The sequence below is a fragment of the Lotus japonicus genome, chromosome 3, assembly GCF_012489685.1.
Source record: "Lotus japonicus ecotype B-129 chromosome 3, LjGifu_v1.2".
In the NCBI taxonomy this organism is placed as follows: Eukaryota; Viridiplantae; Streptophyta; class Magnoliopsida; order Fabales; family Fabaceae; genus Lotus; species Lotus japonicus.
Window position 1 is genome coordinate 24,436,435 of NC_080043.1, and position 24,573 is coordinate 24,461,007.

Here is a 24,573-nt window from a genome sequence, read left to right on the forward strand (position 1 = left end):
ATATGCTCATGACATGACATGACATAATTTAAAAATGAAAAAGGTTCAATCAAAAACTGCATAGTTCAAGTTATAATAGTTATGAAATATATAAGTTAGATGAGCGAGGTTTATAGATCAATTCATAAAGTATTAACTTAGGGAGAAGGGAAATGGGGAGGAGAAAATAATTCACCCCATTGCACGAATGAGGGAGGGATAAGGGCAAAGAAGAAATGCGGGGAGTCAGTTCCCATTTTCTCCCCGCACTGGTCGCCCTTATGGTGCTAGCTCAAGAACATATACCTTTGTGAGTTAGTTGCCTTTATGTCGGGGCACTTGTGAATCCTATCAATCAAGCTTTTTCCAAAAAAAAATTATGGTTTAAAACTTCATATATTATAAATTTTGATTGAAAATAAGGGTTAGATGATACTTTAATTGACAAGCTTGGAAGAAGAAAGTTAAAAAAAGAATTCTTATAATTTATGTAGCACTGATGTATTTAAAAAGAAACTCCAATAATTTAAATTTAAATCTATAAAATATTTAATTGTAAAATAAGATAACTTTTTTCTTTCTCAAAATCATATTTCTTTTTGGTCTTGACCATAGTATCCCCACAATCAACAGCCATGAGACTAATCCCTCGCCCCACGGTCAGCGCACTAAGCGGTAGGGGCTGGCCAAACAAAAATCATATTTCTAATTCAATCAAATTTTTTATCTCCTTAAATTCATCTTATAATAACTCTAAATTGAAGATTTTTTGTTTTTTTAAATAAACTCTATATTGAAGATAAATCTCGAAAATATATTTTTATATAAAAATGTTTGATTGTTTTTTTATCTGATTAAGAAAATATTTATATTTAATAATTGAAATTTATTATAAATATAAATTTAATCAATCATTTATTACATTAACATTTTAATTGATTTGATTTTAAATATACAAAATCGCACGTTATTTAAAAAAATTGTAAAATGTGCTATGTTTTTTTGACTTTTTTCTGACCTCATATGCACCACACATAAATTGAATGAATGTCCTCACTTTTCACCATAGTGATTTGATTGATACGTGTCCTTTAATTTTCTCTTTTTCCCAAAATAATTAAGAGTACTTATTTAAAAAATAATTCTTTTGAGAAAAGGAGGTAGCGTAGCTTAGACGGTTTCCAGAAGAAACGAAATCATGGCCCCATACAACTCCCCTCAAGAGAAAGAGAGAGAAACACAGTCCATAGAAAACTCCACCGCGAAATAATAGACACGGTTGCACCCCGTTTGGTACAAAAACCAAACAAACCCCACGGGAAAGAAAACCGAAAAGAAAGAAATTCAAGAGAGAGAAAATTAAAAAAAACTATCTAGAATTTTCTTTTCTTTACCCAGACGAACGAATCGCCCTCTGTTTAGGTTTTTATTTTCTCTCCACTTTCCTTCAAATCTCCGTTATTTTCAGATTCTCTCCTCTTCTTTGTTAACCCCCAATCAAACCCTCTCTCTCTCTCTTCAATTTTCCTTCGATTTTCCATCTCTCTCGTTTCGAATTCCCTCTAATCCATTCAATTTCACCGTCGATTTGCAGATTCTCATACCGGTAATCTTCGATTCTTCCTTTGTTTTTTGGATTTGTAGCGATTTTTAGGGATTTTGATTTTGATTTTGATTTTGATTTTGAATCTAATCGATTGATCGGTTGTTTGGATCTGATTTGCAGATTGTGAGAAACATGGCGGAAGAACACAGGTGCCAGGCTCCGTTATTCTGCGCGAACAATTGCGGTTTCTTCGGGAGCGCGGCGACGGAGAATCTCTGTTCCAGGTGCTACCGCGATCTGCAGCTCAAGGAGCAACAGGCTTCATCAGCGAAGCAGGTTCTCAACCAGTCGCTCGCGCTTCCGGCTCCGGTGGTGATTTCCGAGCCGGCGGCGGCTTCTTCTTCGTCGGTTGTTGCGTCGCCACGCGCCGTGGAGGAGGTGAAGCCGAATGGGCCGAGCCGGTGCGTGACGTGCAGGAAGCGCGTGGGGCTCACGGGGTTCAAGTGCCGGTGCGGGATGACGCTGTGTGGGGTCCACCGTTACCCGGAGCAGCATGATTGTGAGTTCGATTTCAAGGGTTTGGGGAGGGACCAGATCGCGAAGGCGAATCCGGTAGTGAAGGCGGAGAAGCTTGAGAAGATCTGAGATGGGGAGGGGCGTTATGGTCATTTCGTATTTTGTCGTTGTTACCGATTTGTCCGTGGAAACTGACCCGGGTATGGATCCGGGTCGGACTCACGGTGGTGTTAACGGATCGGCGCCGTAATAGGCGGTGGTGGGGGTGGTTGGGTTAGTGGGTGGGTCATTGTTGCGTTGTGATTGTAAATTAAATTTAATAACATTTTAATTGTCTTTACAGTTGAATGTTGAATTATTTTCTAGCTTTAAAATATTAATTCTCTTGCAGGCTGAAAATTATTTCAAAATGAAGGGTCACTCCGCGTGACGCTGATATTCGCTCATGGATTAATAGGATTATTACTTGTGTGTGTATCTCAACAATAGCTTGCTTGCCATTTACCTTCCTCATGGGTTAAAAGTTTGAATTATTGATCCAAATTGATTATTGATTATTTAAACTAAAATTGATTTAATTAGTTTTTCTTAATTTAGTTCATTTGTTTGTGAGTCATATTAGGGGGCGAGGGTGGTGTCTTGTGCTCTCCTTTAGTGACAGTGCTTATAGCTTAGAGAAAAAAGACTCAAAAAAGTGGATCGCGAGGGGAAACTTATTCAAGCCCCTATGAAGGTTTGTTGCGACTTTGAGTAGTGCTATTTGAGGATGGTTTATGGTCGAGCATAATGGGTTGGTGCTTTTGGAACCCTAGGGTGTGTCAACGAGGGCGAGACATGCTTTGCTCACGGGGAAACGCTAGGGTTTGGAAACGCCAGGGTTTGGTTTAAGATTTGCTTGGACACTGCCCTCCAAGACCTTATAGCCCAGATTAGTTATTCAGGTTGAGTTAGATTTGGGAGGTAAGGTTGAGTTAGATTTGGGAGGTATAATTTTTTCCTTGGCTTGTTTATTGTTTTTTGTTATTTTCTTGTCTTTCTGCTTTTGGCTAGCTTGGGTGGTTTAGTGTTTTCGGTTAAAGTTCTAGGTTGTTTCTCTTATGTTTTTTGTGGCTTCTTTCTGAATATTTGGTTGTGTTGCTCTGCCGGTGTTTCTGGACTCCTTGTTGTGACTCGTGGGTTGCTTCTTCTCTTTGTTGGTAGGTGTTTGCCTTGGTTGCTTGTTTCGTGAGCTGCCATCTTTCTAATGGGTCTTGAATTCGTAAGATTTCATTGTGTATTCTTATCTATTGCATCGAATATACCTTTTTTTTAAAAATAAAATGCATATAAAAACACAAACATTCAATAATATGTATCGAATAATATGTATCTAATCAAATACACATGCTTACACCAATCATTAAAAAGTAAAAACTGATATCAACTACAATAAAGACTTTGACTGATGAGAGAGAGTCGAGAGAGAGGCTCTGGAGGCTGGCCTCAGTCGCGGTGGCTCCGGCCATGGCGACGATCGGTGGTCAGTTCGGATTATGGAAGATTTCAGGCTCGCGGCTTTGAGGAGCGTCGACATTGGAGTGGAAGAGACGGTAGGGTGCAGAACACAGGTGGCGGCCATAACCGCATAGATCACGAGCAGTGGCGAACAACAGCCAATTTCCGGTCAGGAGGAGGAGCTCTGCGTCCACAGCAACAACAAAACGCTCAGGATAGGTTCTCAACCCTTTTCCAAAATTCCGGCGGTGGCCATTATCAATGGAAACGCCATGAAAGTGGGCTGCGACGAGCATCAACCAGTTTCCAGCCAAGGGCAGTAGCTGTGCGTTCACTGCAGCAAAAAAATGTTCATGATTCTTCCACCCAAAAACAGGATCGACAGAAGTTTAAAGACAAGGAGGAGTCTTTCTATGTTTTTGTGGATGGCTTGGGTGATCGAATTACCTTGGCAAAATTAAGTGCCATTTTTGGGAGAGCAGGAAGATTGAGGAATGTGTTCATTCAATTTAAGAAGAAATTTCAACGACGCTTCCGCTTTGGTTTTGTGCGATTTCAGAGTGATGATGAGGCATGGTCGGCGATTCGAATGTTTAATGGATTGCGCCTCGAAGGTAATTACCTTGTGGTACAGAGAGCTAGGATCCAAAAATCTCCTCGGTCGATGAAGGTGCCGTCTCCTGAACGCCATCAATTTGAAATACAAGGGAAAGTTTGGCGACCAAAGCCATTGCCCAAGCAAAATAACTCTGTACAAGATAGAACCAAGGAGGATGAAACATCTGAAAAACTGGCAGCGTGTCAATTGCGATTCACAGCCGCTGATTTGGATGAGTCTTGGTTCCAACGTTGTGCACAATCACGTACAATCACGCCTAAATCAGTCGATGTTATACAAGATGATCTGGCAAAGATAGGACTGTACAATTTCCGCTTGATTCCACATGGTGCTAATGAAGTCATGCTTGAGTTCGAGAACAACGAAGAGATACTGGAAACAATTTCGGAGTGCGGCAATTTTTTGGCGCAGGAATTGTCGGATGTTAAACCTTGCACAGTTCTAACTTTTGGCACTGCACACTTGGTTTGGGTCCGACTGTGGCAAGTACCGATGGGTTTATGGACTGAAATTTTTTCCCGAGCCATGGGTAATAGATTGGGTAGCTATGTGGAGTCCGATGCAGATACCAAGTTACGACTTCGAGCTGACTATGCACGCATTTTAGTTCGAATGCATCATCCCCTATTACACTGTTTTACTATGGCTGTGGATGTGAATGGCGTTTCCAGTATAATCTTGGTCGAAAAGGATGATGTTTCCTATGATTACGGTTCAGTTCAGGGCATGCCGTCAACGCCGTGGAAAATCTACAATTCAGAGGAGGATAACCTTACTGAGGATGATGAGGATAACAATGATGCTAAGGAGACAGAGGCAACCGGGTTTGTTCACGTTGCTATAAGTTCCAACGATAAGGATTCCGAATCCGCCGTTGATGTCGAAACTGATGAAGAAGATGAGGTATACATAAACGAGGGGATGGAGGGCCTCAAAATTCTGCCTAGTTCGTTCTCCAAGCAGGAAGAGAAAGAGCCTGCGATTGATGATGATGGCGGACGGACGTCAACACCGGTGGTGGAGATGGTTGCAAGGGTGGCGTCGGCGCCGGTGGCGGGATTGCCTGAGGAGGATTTTTTGAATTCAAATCCCAACGTGAGTAAAGAGGCCATCAATACAGAGGAGAATCAGAAGGAACAGATGCAGGTCTTGCTTGATTCAGGTTATACGTTACAAGAAATTATTGATTGGAGGAAGAAAACACGTGCAGAAGGAATCAAGTTAAAAGGAAATCCTATCCTTAATGAGGTTTTTCAAAATTCTGTTCCTAATAAAAATAAAAGATTTTCTGTTACAGGTTACTCTTTTAACTCACAGGATTTGTTTCTGAATTATTGTTTGTCTTACCAATCTGATAAGTGGGCCCCGTTTCAAGTTCAAGTTCAAGCTAAAGGGCTAAAACCATGTTTGCCTCACAGATTAAAGCAGAATCAATTATTTTCACCCACTTTAGCGTCTCAGGAAAAGAAAGAAATTGACGTATTCGTACATACAACTCCAAACCAAATTGTCAGGCAGCAATTTCCAATTCTGAGTGAGAACGTGCCAAATCATACAGCTTCTACAAACGTTCCTCCCCTTACGTGCGTGGATTCCGGTGAACCAGAGTCGGCAGTAGCTGTGATTTCCCCGAATACAAATTCCTCACAGAGAAGTTCTCAGCGGGGGCGTCCAAGGGGAAGCAAAAATAAATCCCATCCCTTGCCTGAGGACTTTTTAGAGCCTGTAGCAGGTGAAGATGGTGTGTCGACTCGCGCGCAAAGAGCTTGGTTGCTAGGGAAAGAATTGGGACTCAAACCAAGAGGGTCAGAAGCTTTGATGCTGAGAGGATTAGAAGCTCAGATTCGTGAAAACCATCCCCATATCAATTAGTATGTCAGGGCCTTGGATTACTTGGAATGTTCGGGGCTTAGGAGAATCAACGAAAAGGGAGGCTGTGAAAAAAGCAGTTTTGCACTTGAATCCAGAACTTCTGTTGCTTCAGGAAACAAAATTAAATGATCAGCGTCAGCATATTGTGGAGACTTGGACGCAAGCCTTGCGTATGAGTCATGCTGAGGTCCATTCTGTTGGGTCAGCGGGTGGTCTTATGTGCTTGTGGCGGGAGAGTTCCATCCGTGTTTTGTCAGTAGTGTCAGATGTATGGTTTATTTTCTTGACAGTGATGATATCAAATATTGAGCAGCCTGTTTTAGTTGGGAATGTTTATGGTCCTCATTCTCTAGCGGAGCGCAGGCTATGTTTTGAGGCCCTGAAAACACATATTCTGAATCATGATGGATTGGTGTTTCTTGGTGGTGATTTTAATGCAGTTCTGTTGGGGTCGGAACGTTCTTCAGGCGGAGTGTTGGATGCCGGTGATGAAGCGTTCCAGCAGTTTGTCCAGGTTACTAATTTAGCTGATTTGCCTCTAGCTAATGGAGAGTACACTTGATATTCAAGTCGAAACGATGGTTTGTGGAGTCGTTTGGATCGCTGGCTGGTATCTGATGAGGTTCTCTTATCTTTCTCTAATATTTCTCAAAATGTTTTTGACTGGAATGTTTCTGATCATAGGGCAGTGGGCTTGCTGTTTGGCCTGCTTGATGCCGGTCCTAAACCTTTTTATTATTTCAATCATTGGGCGGATGAAGCCGGTTTTAATGAGTTGGTTGAGGCTTGGTGGCACTCTGCAGTTTATCAAGGGTGGTCAGGGTATGTTTTACAGCAAAAACTAAAAGGGTTGAGGGGGAAAATACGAGAGTGGCGCAAGGGGAGAGGGGCCTGGGGAGTTGAGAAAATTGTTTCATTAGAACATAGATTGCAGGGGGTGATGGAGGCGCTAGAAAACCAGGGGGAACGGAGGCATTGACGAAGGAAAGGAGGGACATCCTTGAGGATTTATGGAGGGCGTATAGGGAGGAGGAGAGAATTTGGCGTCAGAAGTCAAGGGTGCGCTGGTTGAAGGAGGGGGATAGGAACACAAAATATTTTCATCGTGTTTGCAAGGTACGCACAGTGAAGAAAAATATCACTTAGCTTAAATATGAAGGTAGGCTCTTAACGACGTCATTAGAGATTAAGCAGGCTATGCGGGATCACTTTCAGAATTTTTTCCGTACATCAGAAGTGCCTAGACCTTGGCTTCAGAACGTGAACCTCAGAAAAGTGACCACAGCGGAAAATCAATTATTGGAAGCAGCTTTTACTATTGATGAAATTTGGGAAGTAGTGAAAAACTTTGATGGGAATCGAGCACCAGGACCGGATGGTTTCAGTATGGATTTTTTAAAAAATTTTTGGAATTTAGTGAAGGATGATTTGCTTAATTTTCTCAATGATTTTTATCATTCAGGTCGCATCGTAAAGGGATTGAATTCTACCTTTATTGCATTAATACCCAAAGGTGGTCAGCAAGAAGAAATTTCTGATTACAGGCCCATCAGCTTAATTGGAAGCGTGTATAAATTGTTGGCTAAGGTGTTGTCTGTTCGCCTGAGTCTGGTTCTTCCTGGTTTGCTGAGTCAGAATCAGTTTGCTTTCACCGCAGGACGTCAGATTGCAGATTGTTCTTTGATTGCTAGTGAAATTGTTCATTCCATGAGCTCAAGGCCAGAAGGAGGTTTGCTATTCAAAATTGATTTTGCGAAGGCCTATGATAGTGTTGAATGGGGTTTCTTGCTGGAGCTTCTTCATGAGATGGGTTTTGGGGGAAGATGGATTCGATGGATGCAAAGTTGTGTTTCAACAGCTTCTTTGGCGGTCTTGGTTAATGGATCTCCTTCTGAATTTTTTACAATCCAAAAAGGTTTGCGCCAGGGAGATCCTTTATCCCCTCTCCTTTTTAATATTGTGGCGAATGGGATGTCATGTATGCTGAATCAGTTGCTAGAAGATGATATCCCTTGTGGGGTGGAAGTGGCGCTGGGGCTACGAATTAATCATTTACAATTTGCAGATGACTCTCTATTTTTTACAGATTGTGACCAGCAACAGTATCAAAAATTGGCCTTGGCGGTAGAAGTCTTCTTGTTTTGTTCAGACCTTAAAGTTAACTTTAGCAAGTCAGCGGTCTATGGGGTAAATGCGCTTTCATCTACGGTACAAGAGGCAGCAAGTTGGTGGAATTTCAAGGTAGGCTCCCTACCTTTTATGTATCTTGGGGCTCCTCTTGGAGGTAATCCAAGGAGGTTGTCATTTTGGAATCCGGTTCTGGAGAGGTTAACAGAAAAGTTGGGTTTATGGAGTTCCCGCTTTTTATCCTTGAGTGGGCGTCTGGTGCTTCTGAAATCAGTTTTGAATGCTATTCCACTTTATTATATGGCTATATATAGAGCTCCGAAAGGGATCATATTGAGAATTGAAAGGATCATGAGGCGCTTTTTGTTGTTGGGGGGGGGGGGGGGCTGCAGGTGAAAACAAAATTATGTGGGTTGCTTGGGAGGATTTGTGCAAGGGGACACGATATGGTGGTTTAGGAGTCGGTTTTCTCGAATGGAAAAATAAAGCCTTGCTTTTGAAATGGGTTTGGCGCTTTGGTAGGGAGAAAGATGCTTTATGGCGCATGGTGATATGTAAAAAATATGGGCTGCCCATGGAATTGATTTCATTAAATTTGGACACTCTGGAGCTTAAAAAATTGTCAATCCCGCTAATGGATGTTTGCACTGTATGGCGAGACAGTGGGCTGGTTGGGAGCGTGTTCAGGGACGGTTTAGCTTGTCAGGTTGGTAGAGGGGCAGGTGTATTATTTTGGCTTGATCATTGGACAGGTTCTGGTCCTCTCAGGCTTGTTTTCCCTCGGGTATTTGCATTGGCAACGCATAAACGGACAACTATTATGGAATGTGGTACAGCTGTAGGCCGTCAATGGTTCTGGAACATAACTTTTCAGCGTGATTTCTTGGGATGGGAGCGCCAACACTATGATGTATTTATGTGCCACCTTCAGAGTTTGGTTCCTAAGCAGGGGGAGAATGCAACTGTTGACTGTATGGTATGGAAGCACGACAACATGGGATTATTTAGTGTTAAATCTTTATGTGCTGTTGTTGAGGCGCGGTGGTTCACAGAGGATGGGTGGTCCGTTCCAAAATTTCTAAGGCCTATTTTACCTTCAAAAATTGCTTTGTTTTTATGGCAGGTTCAGAAGAACAGGATTGCCACAAAGGAGAATTTGGTGAATCGTGGGGTGGCTTTGGAGGATGGAATGACTTGTGTCCTCTGTTTATTAGTCACAGAGTCGGTAGCGCATCTTTTTTTGCATTGCCCAAGGGTGTGGCATGTGTGGGCAGCAGTGGTGCATAGGGAGGGCGTGTGTTGGTCATTGCCGGGTTCAATTCATGCATGTTTGGCAGAATGGTCATCACTACGAAGAAGCACTTCAAAAGTGTTATGGGAATTGATTCCGTACGCAATTTGTTGGGTGATATGGATGGCCCGTAATAATGTGCTCTTTAATGACAAACCTTTTGATCCAGAAGATGCTTGGGAGGCTCATATGTTTTTGATATTTTCCTGGATAAAGGCGTGGTGGAAGGAGTGCCCGTATGGGGCGGATCAATTTGCTAGAGGCTTTACAAAAATTGATGTTAAGGGTAGCGTTCGAGTTCGACCTGTAGTGCCCTGGAAACCACCACAAGGTATGCTTTTAAAATTTAATGTGGATGGCTCTTTTCAGTCTGGCTGTGCTGGTATTGGTGGTGTGTTGAGGAATAGTGTTGGGACGGTGGTAGGAAAATTTTGCAGGAGAGTTGACGTTCAGCGAGCTGATGAGGCTGAGGTTTTAGCCATTTTGTATGCTCTTTTGTTTTGCCACCAATTTCAGTTATTTTCAGTGGAAATTGAGAGTGATTCTACTCTTGCTGTTGGTTGGGTGAAAGGAGAGAAAATGCGGCCTTGGAAGCTCACAAATGAGTTGAATTTGATTGATTACTTGATGTCGGTTGTGTCTTGTAATGGGGTCAAACATATCTTGAGAGAAGGGAACACAGAGGCAGATGAATTGGCAAAGCTAGGATGTTTGTGCGTGGAACCGGTGTGGCTTTTTCAGGGGTTAACAGGGTTTTAGTAACGCTGGTGCTGGTATTTTGGTCTTGCTTTTTTTGTTTGCAGGCTATAGGAGGATTGGCGGATGCATTAAAATTGGAATTTTTGAAGTTGTTGTTGCTGTTGGTGTTAATATCGCTGCTGCTGTTTTTGCTGTGGTTGCTGGCTGCTGTTGCTGTTCTGTTGTTGTTGTTGAAATTTGCTGGTTCTGTTCATGTTGCTGTTGCTGTTGTTGTTGCTGTTGTTGTCGCTGTTGTTGTTGCTGCTGCTGTTGCTGTTGCTGTTGCTGTTGTTGTTGTTGTTGTTGTTGCTGCTGCTGATTTCGAAAATTACAGTTTTTGGACCATGCATGTGATGTTCTGTAGTTGTTGTCACTGCTGTTAAGCGATAATAAACAATTTGGAACTCCTGGAATTTTTTCATGATTGGAGGGGCTGATTCTTATTGTATCTTGATGCAAAATGGCTGTCCCAAGATTGTGGTACTCTTTTTCCTTGCTAGGTTTTTATCCCAATGGGTTTTTCATAGTAAGGTTTTAATGAGGCTCTTTCTCGGGACTACGCTTTTGCCATTTTGCGGGTTGGTGGTGGGTTTTTGTTTCTCAGCTCCATGTAAATGTACTTTGCCTGGTTTGCTTCTCTAGCTCAGGCTTTCTTATTAATAACATATCTTTCATTTTCAAAAAAAAAATAATATGTATCGAAATAGTCGACATTGATAAAGTGATGGGTTGATTTAAAAAATAATAACATGGGATGGTTTACACCAAAAGATATCATGTTTCATGTTTTTTTATTTTAATGAGTTTACTTATATTTTAGAAAGCAGAAACCTTTATTAAAAAAAAAAGAAGTCGATAATACTAGTACTCAACAAAGAGAGCAAAAGAAACTAGTGTAACATAGGAAAACTTAAAATAAACAATTTAGGGCCTCAAACCAAATTGTTTAGGTACACTCAAAGATAAAACTATAGAAACCATTGGTTGAGTTATTTTATGAGCTATTTTTTATGTAGAGTTTAGTATGAGCTATATTCGATTGTGTCCAACTCTTCTAAAGTTAGAGAGTAAAGTAGTTTATCATTATCGAACTTCTCAAATTGATTATGGAAACTTACTTTGCACGAGAAGTTTGGTGGTTGATGTGAAAATGTTCTTAACATGTGATTAAAGACATGAACATGTGAATTGAAGAAAGTTATCTATAAATTGAACCACGCACCAAAAGTGTGGCATAAGCATATTAATTCTTAACTTGTGCAGCATGACTTTGAGAGTCTCCATTTTAAACATTTCATATGTTAGATTTATTGAGCCTCAAGATAGTCTTATAATGTTATTTTGTGTTGATGACCTAATATTTGTTGGCAATAAACTAAATATGAGGATGATTCGATTGTCCCTACTTTGATCACATATATCTCCGACCGCCACTTTCTCGTTCTCATCTAACATGCGAGTCCCCCCTTCACGACTTGTGCCCGTACTAGAATCTATAATCCAAGGTGTTTGTGTCATTTCCTCACGTCCCATTAGGAGTCTTTCACCCCAGCATATGGTATTGTTGAAAAGCTCGAGACTTGGGGTGGCGTGTACGTGCTCATCTGAATCCTCAAGTTCCTGTCACCCATATAAGATCCACCGACCAACATTAAGAGCTACGCTAGACACTCATTACTCCACCCGTATTCGCAAACATACACACATAAGGAAAGTAAAGGAAAATACCCGTAGGTACATACTCTCATTCCAACCATAGCCAAAAGTATCTCTCTAACACCAACTACATACTTTGGCATTAGAGTGTCATTGCAAGGATCCCTCTAGAGCATTATTGATGACGAACTATCGCGGACCGGTCCTTTCTCTTTTTATCACCACCACCTACTCTCGTTGGAGTCCCACCATTTTTCCTCAATCAACATTGTTTGCAGTCATTTGACCGAATTTAATTTGTCTAATCATTTATATTGATGTCATACTTCTTGGATGTTAGAGATATTCGACATGATGGTAAAATCTTTATCTCTTTGAAGAATTTAGCTGATGATATTTTGTGATTGACTTTTAGTTTCAAGACATGTAACTCATTGCCACCACCACAACCACCACCACCAACGCCGCCGCCGCCACCACCACCACCGCCATCACTACACATAATATTAGTATAATTTAGTATTGTTGAGTGTGTTATGTTCTGATCTGCTTGATGCATGGGTATGTAGATGATTTATATTTGTCAACTTAAATATGATGATAACTTACATTATTTGCTAACTGTTTGAGGGTCATTACAACATCTTTTGCTTTTAGCTACACTGGTTTATGCAACAGGAAAAATGTTGCCTAAAAATGCATTAGAACCAATTCGTGAATGTTGAATTGTTGGAAAAAACAAAAAAAATGTTGTAGTAGGCCTATTGGCTTGGTCCTAGTTTAGAGATGCTAAGTATAGCAACTCTGAGTTAGGGGGAGTGCTTGGTTTGGACGAGACCAACCAATTTAGAGGCCTTAAAGGAACAGACAAATGACTGTAACTCATTATCAAATTTGCATTGGCATCCAACATTAGTGTCGATCAAAGCTGCCGCGACATTTAAAAAAATAATATTTTAAAGTTTAACGTTGGTTTAGTTAATGATTGTAAATAAAGTCAACTTATACGACCGACACTAACAAAAGGACAATAGCGCCAGAAATCTTATGAAGCGTATAACATCGACTTAGCGTCATTCGTCATGACCAAAGCTAAAATAGTAGCTTCATTTAACGTGAGTCCGGACACCAACGCTAAGCCAACACTAATTAGAGTTTTTCTTGTAGTGTCTATTTATTCTATTGTGTTGTTATCTAATTCTCTTATCCTATCATTTCTTATCATTTTCTCACCACTAAACATGCCCTTATGATTTAACAGTTTAGCTAGATTAGTGCAGTTGAAGATGGTAGTTATCTTTAATTTCTAGTTATTCTCCAGCATTTTTCCGACAAAAAATGTTGGAGGTCCCTTATCTTCAAGAACCATATACCCTCCCATTTTTTCTACCACTTTTTGCTTTGGTCAAGCCTATCTCGAAAGAATCCAAATCACCAACCTTTTTTTTTTATCTCTCCCTTTCTCTTCCTTACGCACGTGCATCAAGGATCACCATGTCTTCCTTAAGAAAAAGGAGGTCTAACACAAGATCACTTTTCAGTACACACTTGCTTAATATATAATATTAATATAAATCAACCATTTTGGGTGCTTTTCTAAGCAGATCTTCTGATAGAGTATGGTGGCAATTGATGTCAACTGCTGTAGCTAGCAATTCGATATATATTGCCTTAATTTTGATCTTGTGAACCCAAAATAGTGACCTGAAAATGTTGATTTGGAAAAAGGCAAAAGCATAAGATTACAAATGATTCTCTGTGACATCTTTTCATCAGATTCGTGAATATTGACTTGGTTAATGTGAATGGGCATTCTATACATAACACTCTTATAAGACTTTTTGTTCGTAATTTCGTATATACTCATGCAGCTGTATCTGGTCTCACATTTTGCATGCTGATACACACCTCAATGGTAATTGTACACTATACAGGGGAAGAATAGTACAATCATCTAGAAGTTATTAATTAATCCAGGGATCAATATAAGCCGTAGTAGTAAAATGTCATTAAAGTGTTATAAAGATTTCAACAACAGAAGTTACAGAACTGAAGTCCTAGATTGATGAGGACTACCTTTTAGTAATGAAGCGGATAAATTTTCTCCACTATTGAGACGGTTACAATAATTTAACATCATGTAACACCTTCTTTCCGTTCCTAGCTATGAGAAAAAATTCACATGCTTCATCACTTGAGGTATAACTACCATCTTATTAATTAAATACAGAGAAAACTCTTACCTCGATAATTCAAGCTAGCATATTACCACCGGAAATGGATTCTTTGCAGTCAATTTTTGGTGTAGTCGCTGCAGTCAACTACACCAGAAATTGACTGCAGCCAAGCCGGATCCCGGATCACTGAGCAAGGAGCACAAGTCTGTAAAAGTTACTACTACTCTTTATAATTATTGTGGTGAAGGAATGCTATATAGCATGTTAGATCATGATCATGCATGAGCAACTTCATCCTCATCGGATCCGGTAACGCATTCTCTCTCGTCGTCAAAGCCTTCAAGAGAAGGATGTGGGGAGTGACCTTTTCCAAAGGATCTAATGTGATCTTTAAGAGATCTCTTGTGCTTGAAATCTGAACCACAAGTGCAATACCACAATTTGCCACAGTTCTTCTCATGAGTCCTCCAATCCCCTTTAACTGCAAAATTTTTAGCACATTTTCTGCACATGAATGGTTTTGCTCCATGCTTTCTTTTGTAGTGGGTTTGGAGCGTTCTGAAGTCCTTCAAGGGCTTGGCTCTTGGATGATTGATGTTGTTCTTGCAACCCTGGGCACAACAATAGCATGGTAGCCTTAGCATAGCAGCTGGTTGTGTTCCTCTGAGGGAGTCTGGTCCTTTTCTAAATTCAGATCCATGCCCCCACATATGCATCTGTGAAAGGGTAAAGTTTCAAGTTAATTTGTGAGTTATGCCGAGGCAGGTTCATTTTTTTTGGTAAGAAAAATGATGAGTGTGCCAATGACATACTGGGGTCTCGAGCTGGGGAGGATTATATCCTCGCTACCCCTATGGAGGTGAGCAGAGGCCCACTCCAGACAAACTCATTTCTAATTGATTCCTAACATGCTTCAAATTAGGCCATCAACATTAATCCTCAAGCCAAGCTTGCTTATATGGCCAAATTAATTGTTAATCTCACTGATAAAGTTCAATTAATTGGTCAAATACTCGTCAAAACTATTGCTAGTATCCGAGTACTAGGAAAGTTTGAGTTTAAAGCATGTTTTCGTAATCTCACTTATGTAGGCTAATAATTATGATTGAAACTAAGCCCCACATTTGATAATATATATAGAGATTACAATGGAATAAAAAATTGGGTTTCATAATTCATACTGATATTATATTTTGTACTAGACAAGCACTTCTTCTCAATTTGAACCCGATAATACTTTGGGTTAATTTGTGTTTTCAAGTCAAACAGTTCTATATGATATAAAGAGGGGCAATTTGTGCCTTCTCTACAAAAAAATGTTTTCAAAGGCATAATTCTCTTTCTCCAAAGATTCACAAGTATGCTAAGAGAGTAGATCTTGCACTATACTGCATGAACTTTCACTTATGTTGTGATTTTATCCTCAGCAATAGCATCCTGTCAAATTCCGACAAATAAAAGATCCTATATATGCTATTCGTATTTTGAGGTTTTAAGCCTAAAAGGAAACAAAAGCATGAAGATATGAAATGATAATTTCTATTTGACATCCTACCGGATAAAAGGAGCCTTTTGCTAAAAGTTTTAAGGCTGCCAGCAAAAGAAACCAAAAGAAGAAGAAAAAAGACAGTCATCAATTAGTCATGTTTATATATCATGTTTAAATAAATGATTCTTTGTTTTTTCTTGATGATTATCTCCACACTCATCATCACCACCACCGTGTAAAACACCTATATTTGATGTTGGCTAGCTAGGATATATATACATTAAGGGCAGAGAATTCAAGTTTGACAGTTTTGTCATCAAATGCTTTCTAAGAAATTCAGCCTTGTCATGGATGGGTGAGGTTATTTAGATTTCAAATTATATGTGTCTGCAAAAATTTGTTATCAATATGAAAATATAGAGGCTAATTAAACTATCAAATTAAACATATTATTAACATATATGAGCTTTAGTATCAATTCTGTCTACCAAAAGCTATTTTTATAAGATTCTTCGTAGAATTAGTTTTGACTTTAAAATCAATTGTTGAATATGTTTTATTTTTGAACAACTTGTCGAATAATTTCTTAATATGCAGAAATTAGAAATTAGCTAAAAGAGGGACGGAGTTGTTTGATCCATAATGAATATCAGGTAATATGAAAAAAATATCGAAAGAAAATGACATATGAAAGAACCATGTAGGCTGATACCAATCACTATGAACTAGACTACTATAGTATGCAGTTTCGTGAATTATATGATAGAACTCCCTGATCACAGAAACAATTAAAATTAATTTGTCAAGAAAACCTAGCCCTCATGATGTCTTATGCTATAAATATAATATAGTTCCTTAGTAAATTGATATCTCACCAATAATTATTATCCTGTATACATAAATTTTAATTACTTTTTTGAATATTCTCAAACTTCGCTCCATTCCAAAGGCGCTATACTTCTATAACACAGACTAATTAAAATTAATTTCAATTCCAAAGGCGCTCTTTAGTCTGTATATATCAAATAATCTATGAGCAAATAGTTTAATAGAATGAAATCCAATTTTTTCACATGGGAAGTTGAAAAGTAAAACCAATACCTGCATATTGTTGTATCTATTGAAGGTCTTGCTGCATATGGAGCAAGAAAACTGCATGGGACCAACAAGGATCTGTGCAGGAGTTGGTATCCAAAACCTTCTCTCTTGGTTAAAAGAACACTCATCATGTAAGGTTTTCTTCACGGGTTCTTCTTCTTCCTTAACATGATAAAAAACACTCTTCTTCTCATCAGAACATCCTGTGTTAGGCAATCCAATGTGCAAAGACACAGTCACCTGTTCCACCTTCTCTTGTTTTACTTCAAAAACTTCATGGTCTTCCTCCAAGTGCTTTCTATGGATGAACTCACTTGAATTTGGCAAAAACTGAATAGTTTCCCTGATAACTCCATGCTTTGTCAAAGAAGTAGGAGATAATGATACTGATGAAGGTGGTTTGAGCCATTCAATGAAATTTGGGGTTTGAAGGCATAGATTCTTGTCTTCTACATTGCACTCCCTCAAACCCATTTTTCTTGAGAGTATATACCTTTAGTTTAGCTGTGAATTTCTCTATTTATAAAGGACTATATATGTAGACTTTTATATCTTAAAGCTTGCAATTAGGATTATATACTCAAAATTGCATCTCATTCTTTGTCTCACCAATAAATTTTAATATACCAATTTAAAATTACTATCTAAGTTTGTAACTGTCGTACTCATATCATTTTGAATTAACCGAGTTGGTTGACATAATGGTTAAGCACTACGTCTCTTAAGCAAGTTGTCAGAAGTTCGATTCTTACCTCTTGAGAATTGAGAAAAAAACATTAGTGAGCCTCCTTCCGCTTAGTTCGTCGAAAATTGAGAGATGAATTAGTTTTACAACTACCGATTATGAGATACTTTGGTTAACACCAAAAATATCATTTTTAACTTACATGGTAAGATTTAATTAAAAAAATACAGTCAATAGTCAATACATTAAAGCTTTCACTATGCACGAGGTCCGAAGAAGAAACTGTTCACATGGTCCAGTATATACAACCTTAATTACCTAAGAGGTTGTTTTCACAAGTTGAATCAGTAACCTCATTCACATAATAACATCTTTTATAGTTGCTCAAGTCTCCCCGTCATCATAGAAGATATATTGTTCCCGAAGGATAGCTTAAGTGTTAAAAATTAGGAACATAAATGTTGGGTGGGGACGAATGGTGAAGAGTCCAGGGTTCGAACCTCTGAAGATTACTAATTTACTAATACTAACAACTACCATTTACCTATAAAAAATATATCAGAGAAGATATTGATATATGCACTTATATGGTATTGATTGATGCTAAAAGAGGCTTTCTTGGGATGTTCTTTATGGAGCTTTTCTTTTTCTTTATTTTTTTTCCCTTCCTTTTATCACCCTTACCTTTGTTTTTCTCCTTTGGTTGGCCTATGTTTGTTTCTTTTTGGTGAGAGAAAAAGAGGGACTAATTGGTGGGGTTAGAAAATGACATGCAAAACAGGACTCACCAAAAGAATCCTAGAATAAATAGTATGAACTCTGATCTGAATTAGTACTTGGTAATGGGACAATGTGAAGCGAACGAGTTTATCCTTTTTCATTCTCATTCTAATTCTAATATACATATATTGGAATTTGACCCACGTATGCACACACATTTTCTCACAAATTGACCCTAAGCATGATCGCAAAATGAGACTATGAAATCAAGCATAGACGCATTTGGTCAATACCTAAACGGAGAAAAATATCATAAATGACGAACCAGAAGGAATAATGGCTGGACAGAATGTCATCTTGAGTTTTACAATTAATATATGCACCATGTTAGCTAACTTTCAAAAATCAATAATTAAAGGAAAGAAATGACACATAGTTGTTGGTGCTGATGATGGCAGGCAGCTACAAGTTTTATGTATAATGGGGGTTTTCCAACCTAGTGTGATAAGGTATAAAAGGGAAAAATCTTATATTGGAATTGGGGAATGCTAGTTTTAGTTCTTGTTAGCTTATTAAGAGTACACAGAGTACTTAGTTTATGGGTATTCAACATTCTTGGCTACGACGCGTATGTTGAGATGCTATACATTTCAGAATCTACATAACAGACAAACTGGACGACGCTGCTATGTGTGTCAAATATCTTCCAATTCAAGTAGGTTCAATTAACGAATAAAGATTCTAATTCATCTAAATTATCACTTGTCCAATTTCACATTTTCTAGTCATAAGTTAATGATCTTATAATGCCTATTGATAAATGATATATGATGTAGATGAGTGATATATGACTTGTAAAAAAATTACTTAAATATATTGATTCTCTAACTTTTAAAGAGGAATCTAAATTGAATCATAAAATAACCATTTGCTATAAGTCTTTGAATTTTTATTTTGTTTTAAATATATTTAAATAGACTTGTCAATTATGCCTTTGGCCTCAAGATAGACCTGACCCACATGGGCTAGGGTCAAAAAGCCACTCGGGCCAAAAAGCCCATGGCCCTTGTAATTTTCAAAAATGAGTTGGGTTGACCTGATCCGGTCAGATAACTAAACGGGTCTGATCGTCCTGAATTGTCGGTGATCGGAACCCGAACCTAAACCCAAATACTAAACCTGACATGAGTTGGTCGGCCAACTAGAACATGTCAGACCGACTTGAACCCTAAAATCAACATGAATTTATCGGGCCAACCGAACAAGCCTAACCGACCTGTTTTGATACCGGAATTTTGAATAAAGGTAAACCCTATGACTTAAGGTCAAACGATGGCAGTTCAAGTGTCATCAACGACTTTGAAGATAGAAAGTTCGAGGAGAAACACAACTAAAGGTCTTGATCAAACAAGGAGCGAAAGAGAAGACCAAGCACCAAGGGATTTCAGACAGTTCCAGTTTGAAGTTTTGTTTGAAGTCACAAGAGGATCCCTAGGAGATCCCAACACTTAGGTAATTCCCTCATAACCCAAGCAACTAGCAACCCTCGAGGAAGTCAAATACTTAGTGATTTTCAGGTCAAGCGACGAAAGATGGAGGTTCTCGAGGCAGATTCAAGCACATGCCATAATTCAGGGCTCAAACTTACGTTTGAGACTAGAAGGGTGCAAAACCCACACCCCATAAGTTGATCCAAGTTCTAGATTACTTTTTGGATCCATTTGTTTGGGCAGCTTCCCCGCGTAAACGTTGGGATGAGTCTAGCCCACCTAAAAAGGCTGAACCGACTTTAGGGTACATGAAGGGTCGAGTTTAAGGTACATGATTGGTCGGGCATGTCAGCTTCCAGTTAGTCTTATAGGCGCCGAGATGACGTGTCGGGTAGAGCAAGTCGGCGACAAACCATGTGGGTCGACTCCGAGTCAATTTGGAATTAAGGTTCATGGGTAGAATTTGAGAATCTTGTTTAATATTTTTTTGTCAATTTAATTTTTAAATCAATTTTTAAATTTAAAAATAATAAATAAATTTAAATACTTTTTTTGTCTACAAAATACTTTAATATAAGATTGTGGGTTAATTGGGGCTAATCTGGCCCCACTTACTAATGAAATAAAAGGTTCAAAAAGGGGTCTGAATGAGCTGAGCCCTGCAGGGCCTAATTAATTGACAACTCTTATCCAAGTGATGTCTCGAAACCCTCATGGCATGAGTTTTGCCCAATCAACTTCCTATGTGTCATTTCACTCATCTTGATTGTAATTGTTTTATTCTACATGTTACTTTTTTTATTTGTCACCCTCTTTTTCCCATTCATCATGTTCCTCCTCCACCATCACGAGCATATCTAAAGAGGCTGGCAGAGGCCACAACCCCTAAGAGTTTTAATTTCTTTATCGACTATATATGTTTTTTTACTAAAAAAATTATTGTTCTTAATCCGCCCCACCAAAGATTTTGTAGATTTTTTATTATTTTATTGCAGCTCCTCAATGGAAATATTTTACTACTCCTTTGCTCAACATACACCAACACCCACCGTGATTGTCACCATTACCGTCACCTTGCACCAGTCTTCCTCACAATATTGGCCCTCATAATTCCTCACAATTACATATACTATGTCTAAATATCTATCGATATTAATGTAAATGAATATTAACACACTTGATAATTTGAAGGTATAAGGTGAATTGAACGCTAATAAGTCCACAGTTCATGTTATATACATCTTTTTGGTACATTGGAAGAATGTCATACACATATGATATAAGCCATATTAACACATATATAAAGAGTAATTTCTTTTACATTTGTCCTGTTGCTGCTGCTGCAATATTGTCACACTTTTTATTCAAAAACATTAACCTTGGTCCCGTTTGGCCGAATTTATTGAATTCTAAAATGTTGAAGACTTGAAGTCGTGTCATGTGTCTACATATATAATAATGATCCAAGGTTGAAGCTTCCCAGAAGGAAGCACTGTTGCAGCACAAGAAGAAGTTGTCTCAGTCTCTTGTCAAATTCCCCCAAAACCTGAATTCGTATAAAGACTAATCATTTTCGGTTGATTCAAAAAGTGTTCCGCAATCGAAGGACTGGGTCTCAGTGGAGCTGATGTTTGATGATTAAAATTCAATATAGGCGTTTTCTAACTTCTTCTCATCATGATTAAGTTTGTGACTATTTTCAACACAATCCATCAGATCCAGAAAGAATGGGGATTACACGTATTTGTGGAATTAAAACTACATATAGATATAGTGCTGGTTAATTAATTAAAACTAACCCCAAAGTTCTGTCATGTGTAATGTGTTCGATTAAACAAGTGAATAAATTGGTACAACAACAAACTACGAAGTTACTTGAGTTGAATCATTTCTGAATCTTGTGATAATAAATTAATAAAATAATCAGGTGGAATTTCTATATTTATTGATATATAATTGAGTAATTACTTTAGTGTGTATTTATATTTTCGTTAGCAAAACAGAAAAAAGATTTTTAACAAAAATCCATCTCACACTAGATTGACATAAAAATGCTTTTGTCCTTTGTTCCATGAATCAATCCGCTTAAACGGGGTGGGGTGGACCGAAATGTCCGACACTTCAACCTGTTTCAACTAACCCAACGTAGTTCACTTCTTCAATGAGTTGAAAGCTAACTAGGGTAGGTTGGTCCATCAGGCTAGCCCAACTTTTTTGTGAAAAAATTAATACTATTGTGGACCGCGGGCCTTAACTATGTCTGCGGTTTACTCAAACAATTTTTTTTTCAGGCTCAATTCATTTTTAACTACTTTTATAACACTACCCACTCTTATGTCTCATCTCTGTTTGTGTTACAATGACTTTCTCATATTGTTTGTGATTGTGAGGGTTTATTTAGTGTACACAAGAAAATTCTTGTGTAAGATTGCACAAGTGTCATTTTTACCTGCTGTTGTAGGTTTTCGGGTCATCTATATTTTTAACTTTTTTCTTTTAAATTTATATGTTTTTAATTTAAAAATTTAGTATGTTGTTTAATCTCTCCTTCCCTCCACCACCTTCCTCCCATCATCCTCCACCCCATCGACCTTAGACACCGCCACCGCCAACGCTGCCACCGCAACCGACGACACCGCCGCGACCACCAGATCGTCTCCTCCCTCCCACACCAATACCCGCCCCTTCCTTGCTTTCTCGTCCCCGTATTCCTCCTTCCCCTAGAACCCACCAACATCAACACCAAAAACCTCCACCCAACAACACCACCCATAAACTCATCCACTCCCCTTCCTTCCCCAATCCCTCCTCCTCTACTCCCGATCACCACCACCACCACTCCCTTCTCAACCTCACCCTATTCTTCTTTCCTCTCACCAGATCTAAACCTCTAAACTCAACCTCACCCTGTTATGGTTTTGCAAATAGCAACAAGAAGGTGGTGGCTACAAAGTAGCGGCGAGGAAGGGAGGTGATGCTGGCGCTGGCAATGGTCAAGTGGATCATGGAGGAAATCAGAACCGCAAACAGATCTGGGTTCTTCCTCATGGCTTCTAGGACCGTTAGCATGACCGCCAAATCAAGAGCAGCGGCACAGTGGTTCACAGAGTGAGACGATTGGTGTTCTATTGAGGAGGATCGGAGCGTGGTTGACAACGTTGTGGTTCAATTCCTCTTCTTGCTTCATCTTCTCTGATGCTCCTCCTCCACTATGATCCACGATTTGTTCAGACCTGGTTAATTTTCCAGTGATGAAGGAAGGAGTTGATTGAGTGAGAAGAAGAAATTGCGTTGGAGCAGAAGAAGATTGTGGGGTTTTCTTCAATTGTGGGATTTTTCATGTGGTGGGTTTTGGGTTTTTCGTTGGAGAAGAAGATTAGGGGACAAGAAGGCTCAGTTCCTTTTTCGGGTTTTTCTTCAATCGGTTGGTGACTTGGTGGTGGTGTGATTGTTGAAGGAGGATGAGAAAATCTGGTGGTGGTGGTTTTTTTTTTGAACAGTGGAGTTAAATCAGGGTTAAATAGTTAATTAAAAAAATATTAACCTGGAGAGTGACCTACTATAACATGTAAATCTAGGGTGGTGCAACCTTACACAAGGTTTTTCTTGTGTACACTAAATGATAACATACGACATCTTTAAGTTATGTGATTTAGGATATGATAACATACGACATCTTTAAAACTCAAGAGAAATTATGATAATTGTTAGGATAATATATATAATGCACGACAGTTTTCTTCTAAAATGAATATTATTTTCATTTTCCCATTTGGTGGGTCTGCACCAACCCAACCCAATTTATGAAATGGTTGGGGTGGGTTGACGCACATTTCTACCCGTACTCTTAGAGGTAGGGGTGAACATGGGCCGGGTAGATCCAATGAACCCGTCCAACCCAATCCGATCCAATAGAAAAAATGCGGGTTGGATCGGGTAGTCAGGTTAATCAGATGGATTTTACTACAACCCAACCAAGTTCGGATCGGATTTCGGATTCAGTTCAAATCCATTCAACCCAACCCAGAATCCATACATATAATAATACTTTTTTTTTATAATTTTACTCATACTTGGAGTGCTAGTGTTGTAGTGATGACTTTTTGAAACTTTGAGACTTAAGTATTTGTAGTTATTTGTCATATTTGAACTTAGAGTATTTATTCGTAGTTATTTGTTACATGTCTATATATATTATTTGGCATGTTGGAGACATCTAAGTTCTAGGTGTCATGGCATGACATTTAATGTTGTGTTTTTCACTTTTTAGGTACTATTTATGTTAGATTGTTTCATGTCATTTGATAATGAAGTTTTATGTTTTCATGATATTTGGCTATATGTCATTTATGTGGTATTATTTCATGCTATTTGGTATAACTTTTTGTGTCATTTTCTTTTTTTAATATTTCAGATATATTATTATTTTAATATAGTGACCCAATCAATTCATCCAACCCAATCCGAACTTCATCGGGTTGGTTCGGATCGGGTCCGAAGAAGAAATTTGTGAAATCCAACCCAACCCAACCCAACCCATACAATTTTGATCGGTTCGGATTTTATTTTGACCAAAATCCATCCAACCCAACCCATGTGCACCCCTACTTAGAGGTTATAACCCTTAACATTTTCAAAATTTCTGAACACATGTGTGAAAATTCATATGCTAGAAGTTCGTGAAAGTTAACATCATAACCACATTAGAAACTATACTTAATTACTCCCCATTACAATATAATGCACAAAGCTTGACTTTAGAAAGTGTTTCTTTTGTTTAAATATTTTTTTTATTCTTGTAAAATTGGCATATGTTAATTTGAATCACTGTAAAAAATTTATTCATTTTCAGTTCTTATAAAATATAAAAAATAATGTGTTTTCAACCCTCATGAGTCATCAAGGACTAAAACTATATGACTTTTATGTTCTATGGAGACTAAAACAAGTAAATTTTTTACAAGGATTAAAATTTAAAATTATATAAGGACGAAAAATATATTTTGAAATTTTCTTTTTAACCCATGGTTACAAAAATATTACTTTAATTATTTAACACATTAGCTGACACATGGA

The 24,573-nt window shown here is 38.6% G+C and overlaps 3 protein-coding genes across 3 annotated transcripts; 2 read left to right on the plus strand and 1 right to left on the minus strand.

Annotated features, from left to right (window-relative positions):
• The first annotated feature begins 1,218 nt into the window (after nucleotides 1-1,218).
• Nucleotides 1,219-2,571, plus strand: LOC130749126 (zinc finger A20 and AN1 domain-containing stress-associated protein 3-like). The gene is made up of 2 exons (XM_057602421.1): nucleotides 1,219-1,585; nucleotides 1,706-2,571. Exon 2 carries the CDS (start codon nucleotides 1,718-1,720, stop codon nucleotides 2,168-2,170), a length of 453 nt encoding a protein of 150 aa, XP_057458404.1. The 5' UTR covers nucleotides 1,219-1,585; nucleotides 1,706-1,717; the 3' UTR covers nucleotides 2,171-2,571.
• Nucleotides 2,572-6,027: 3,456 nt separating this feature from the next.
• Nucleotides 6,028-6,588, plus strand: LOC130743807 (uncharacterized). The gene has a single exon (XM_057596033.1). It carries the CDS (start codon nucleotides 6,028-6,030, stop codon nucleotides 6,586-6,588), a length of 561 nt encoding a protein of 186 aa, XP_057452016.1.
• Nucleotides 6,589-13,818: 7,230 nt separating this feature from the next.
• LOC130749689 (zinc finger protein WIP3-like) lies at nucleotides 13,819-17,125 on the minus strand. The gene is made up of 2 exons (XM_057603064.1): nucleotides 16,606-17,125; nucleotides 13,819-14,731 (listed from the first exon to the last, which is right to left on the minus strand). Exons 1-2 carry the CDS (start codon nucleotides 17,074-17,076, stop codon nucleotides 14,291-14,293), a joined length of 912 nt encoding a protein of 303 aa, XP_057459047.1. The 5' UTR covers nucleotides 17,077-17,125; the 3' UTR covers nucleotides 13,819-14,290.
• Nucleotides 17,126-24,573: the final 7,448 nt, after the last annotated feature.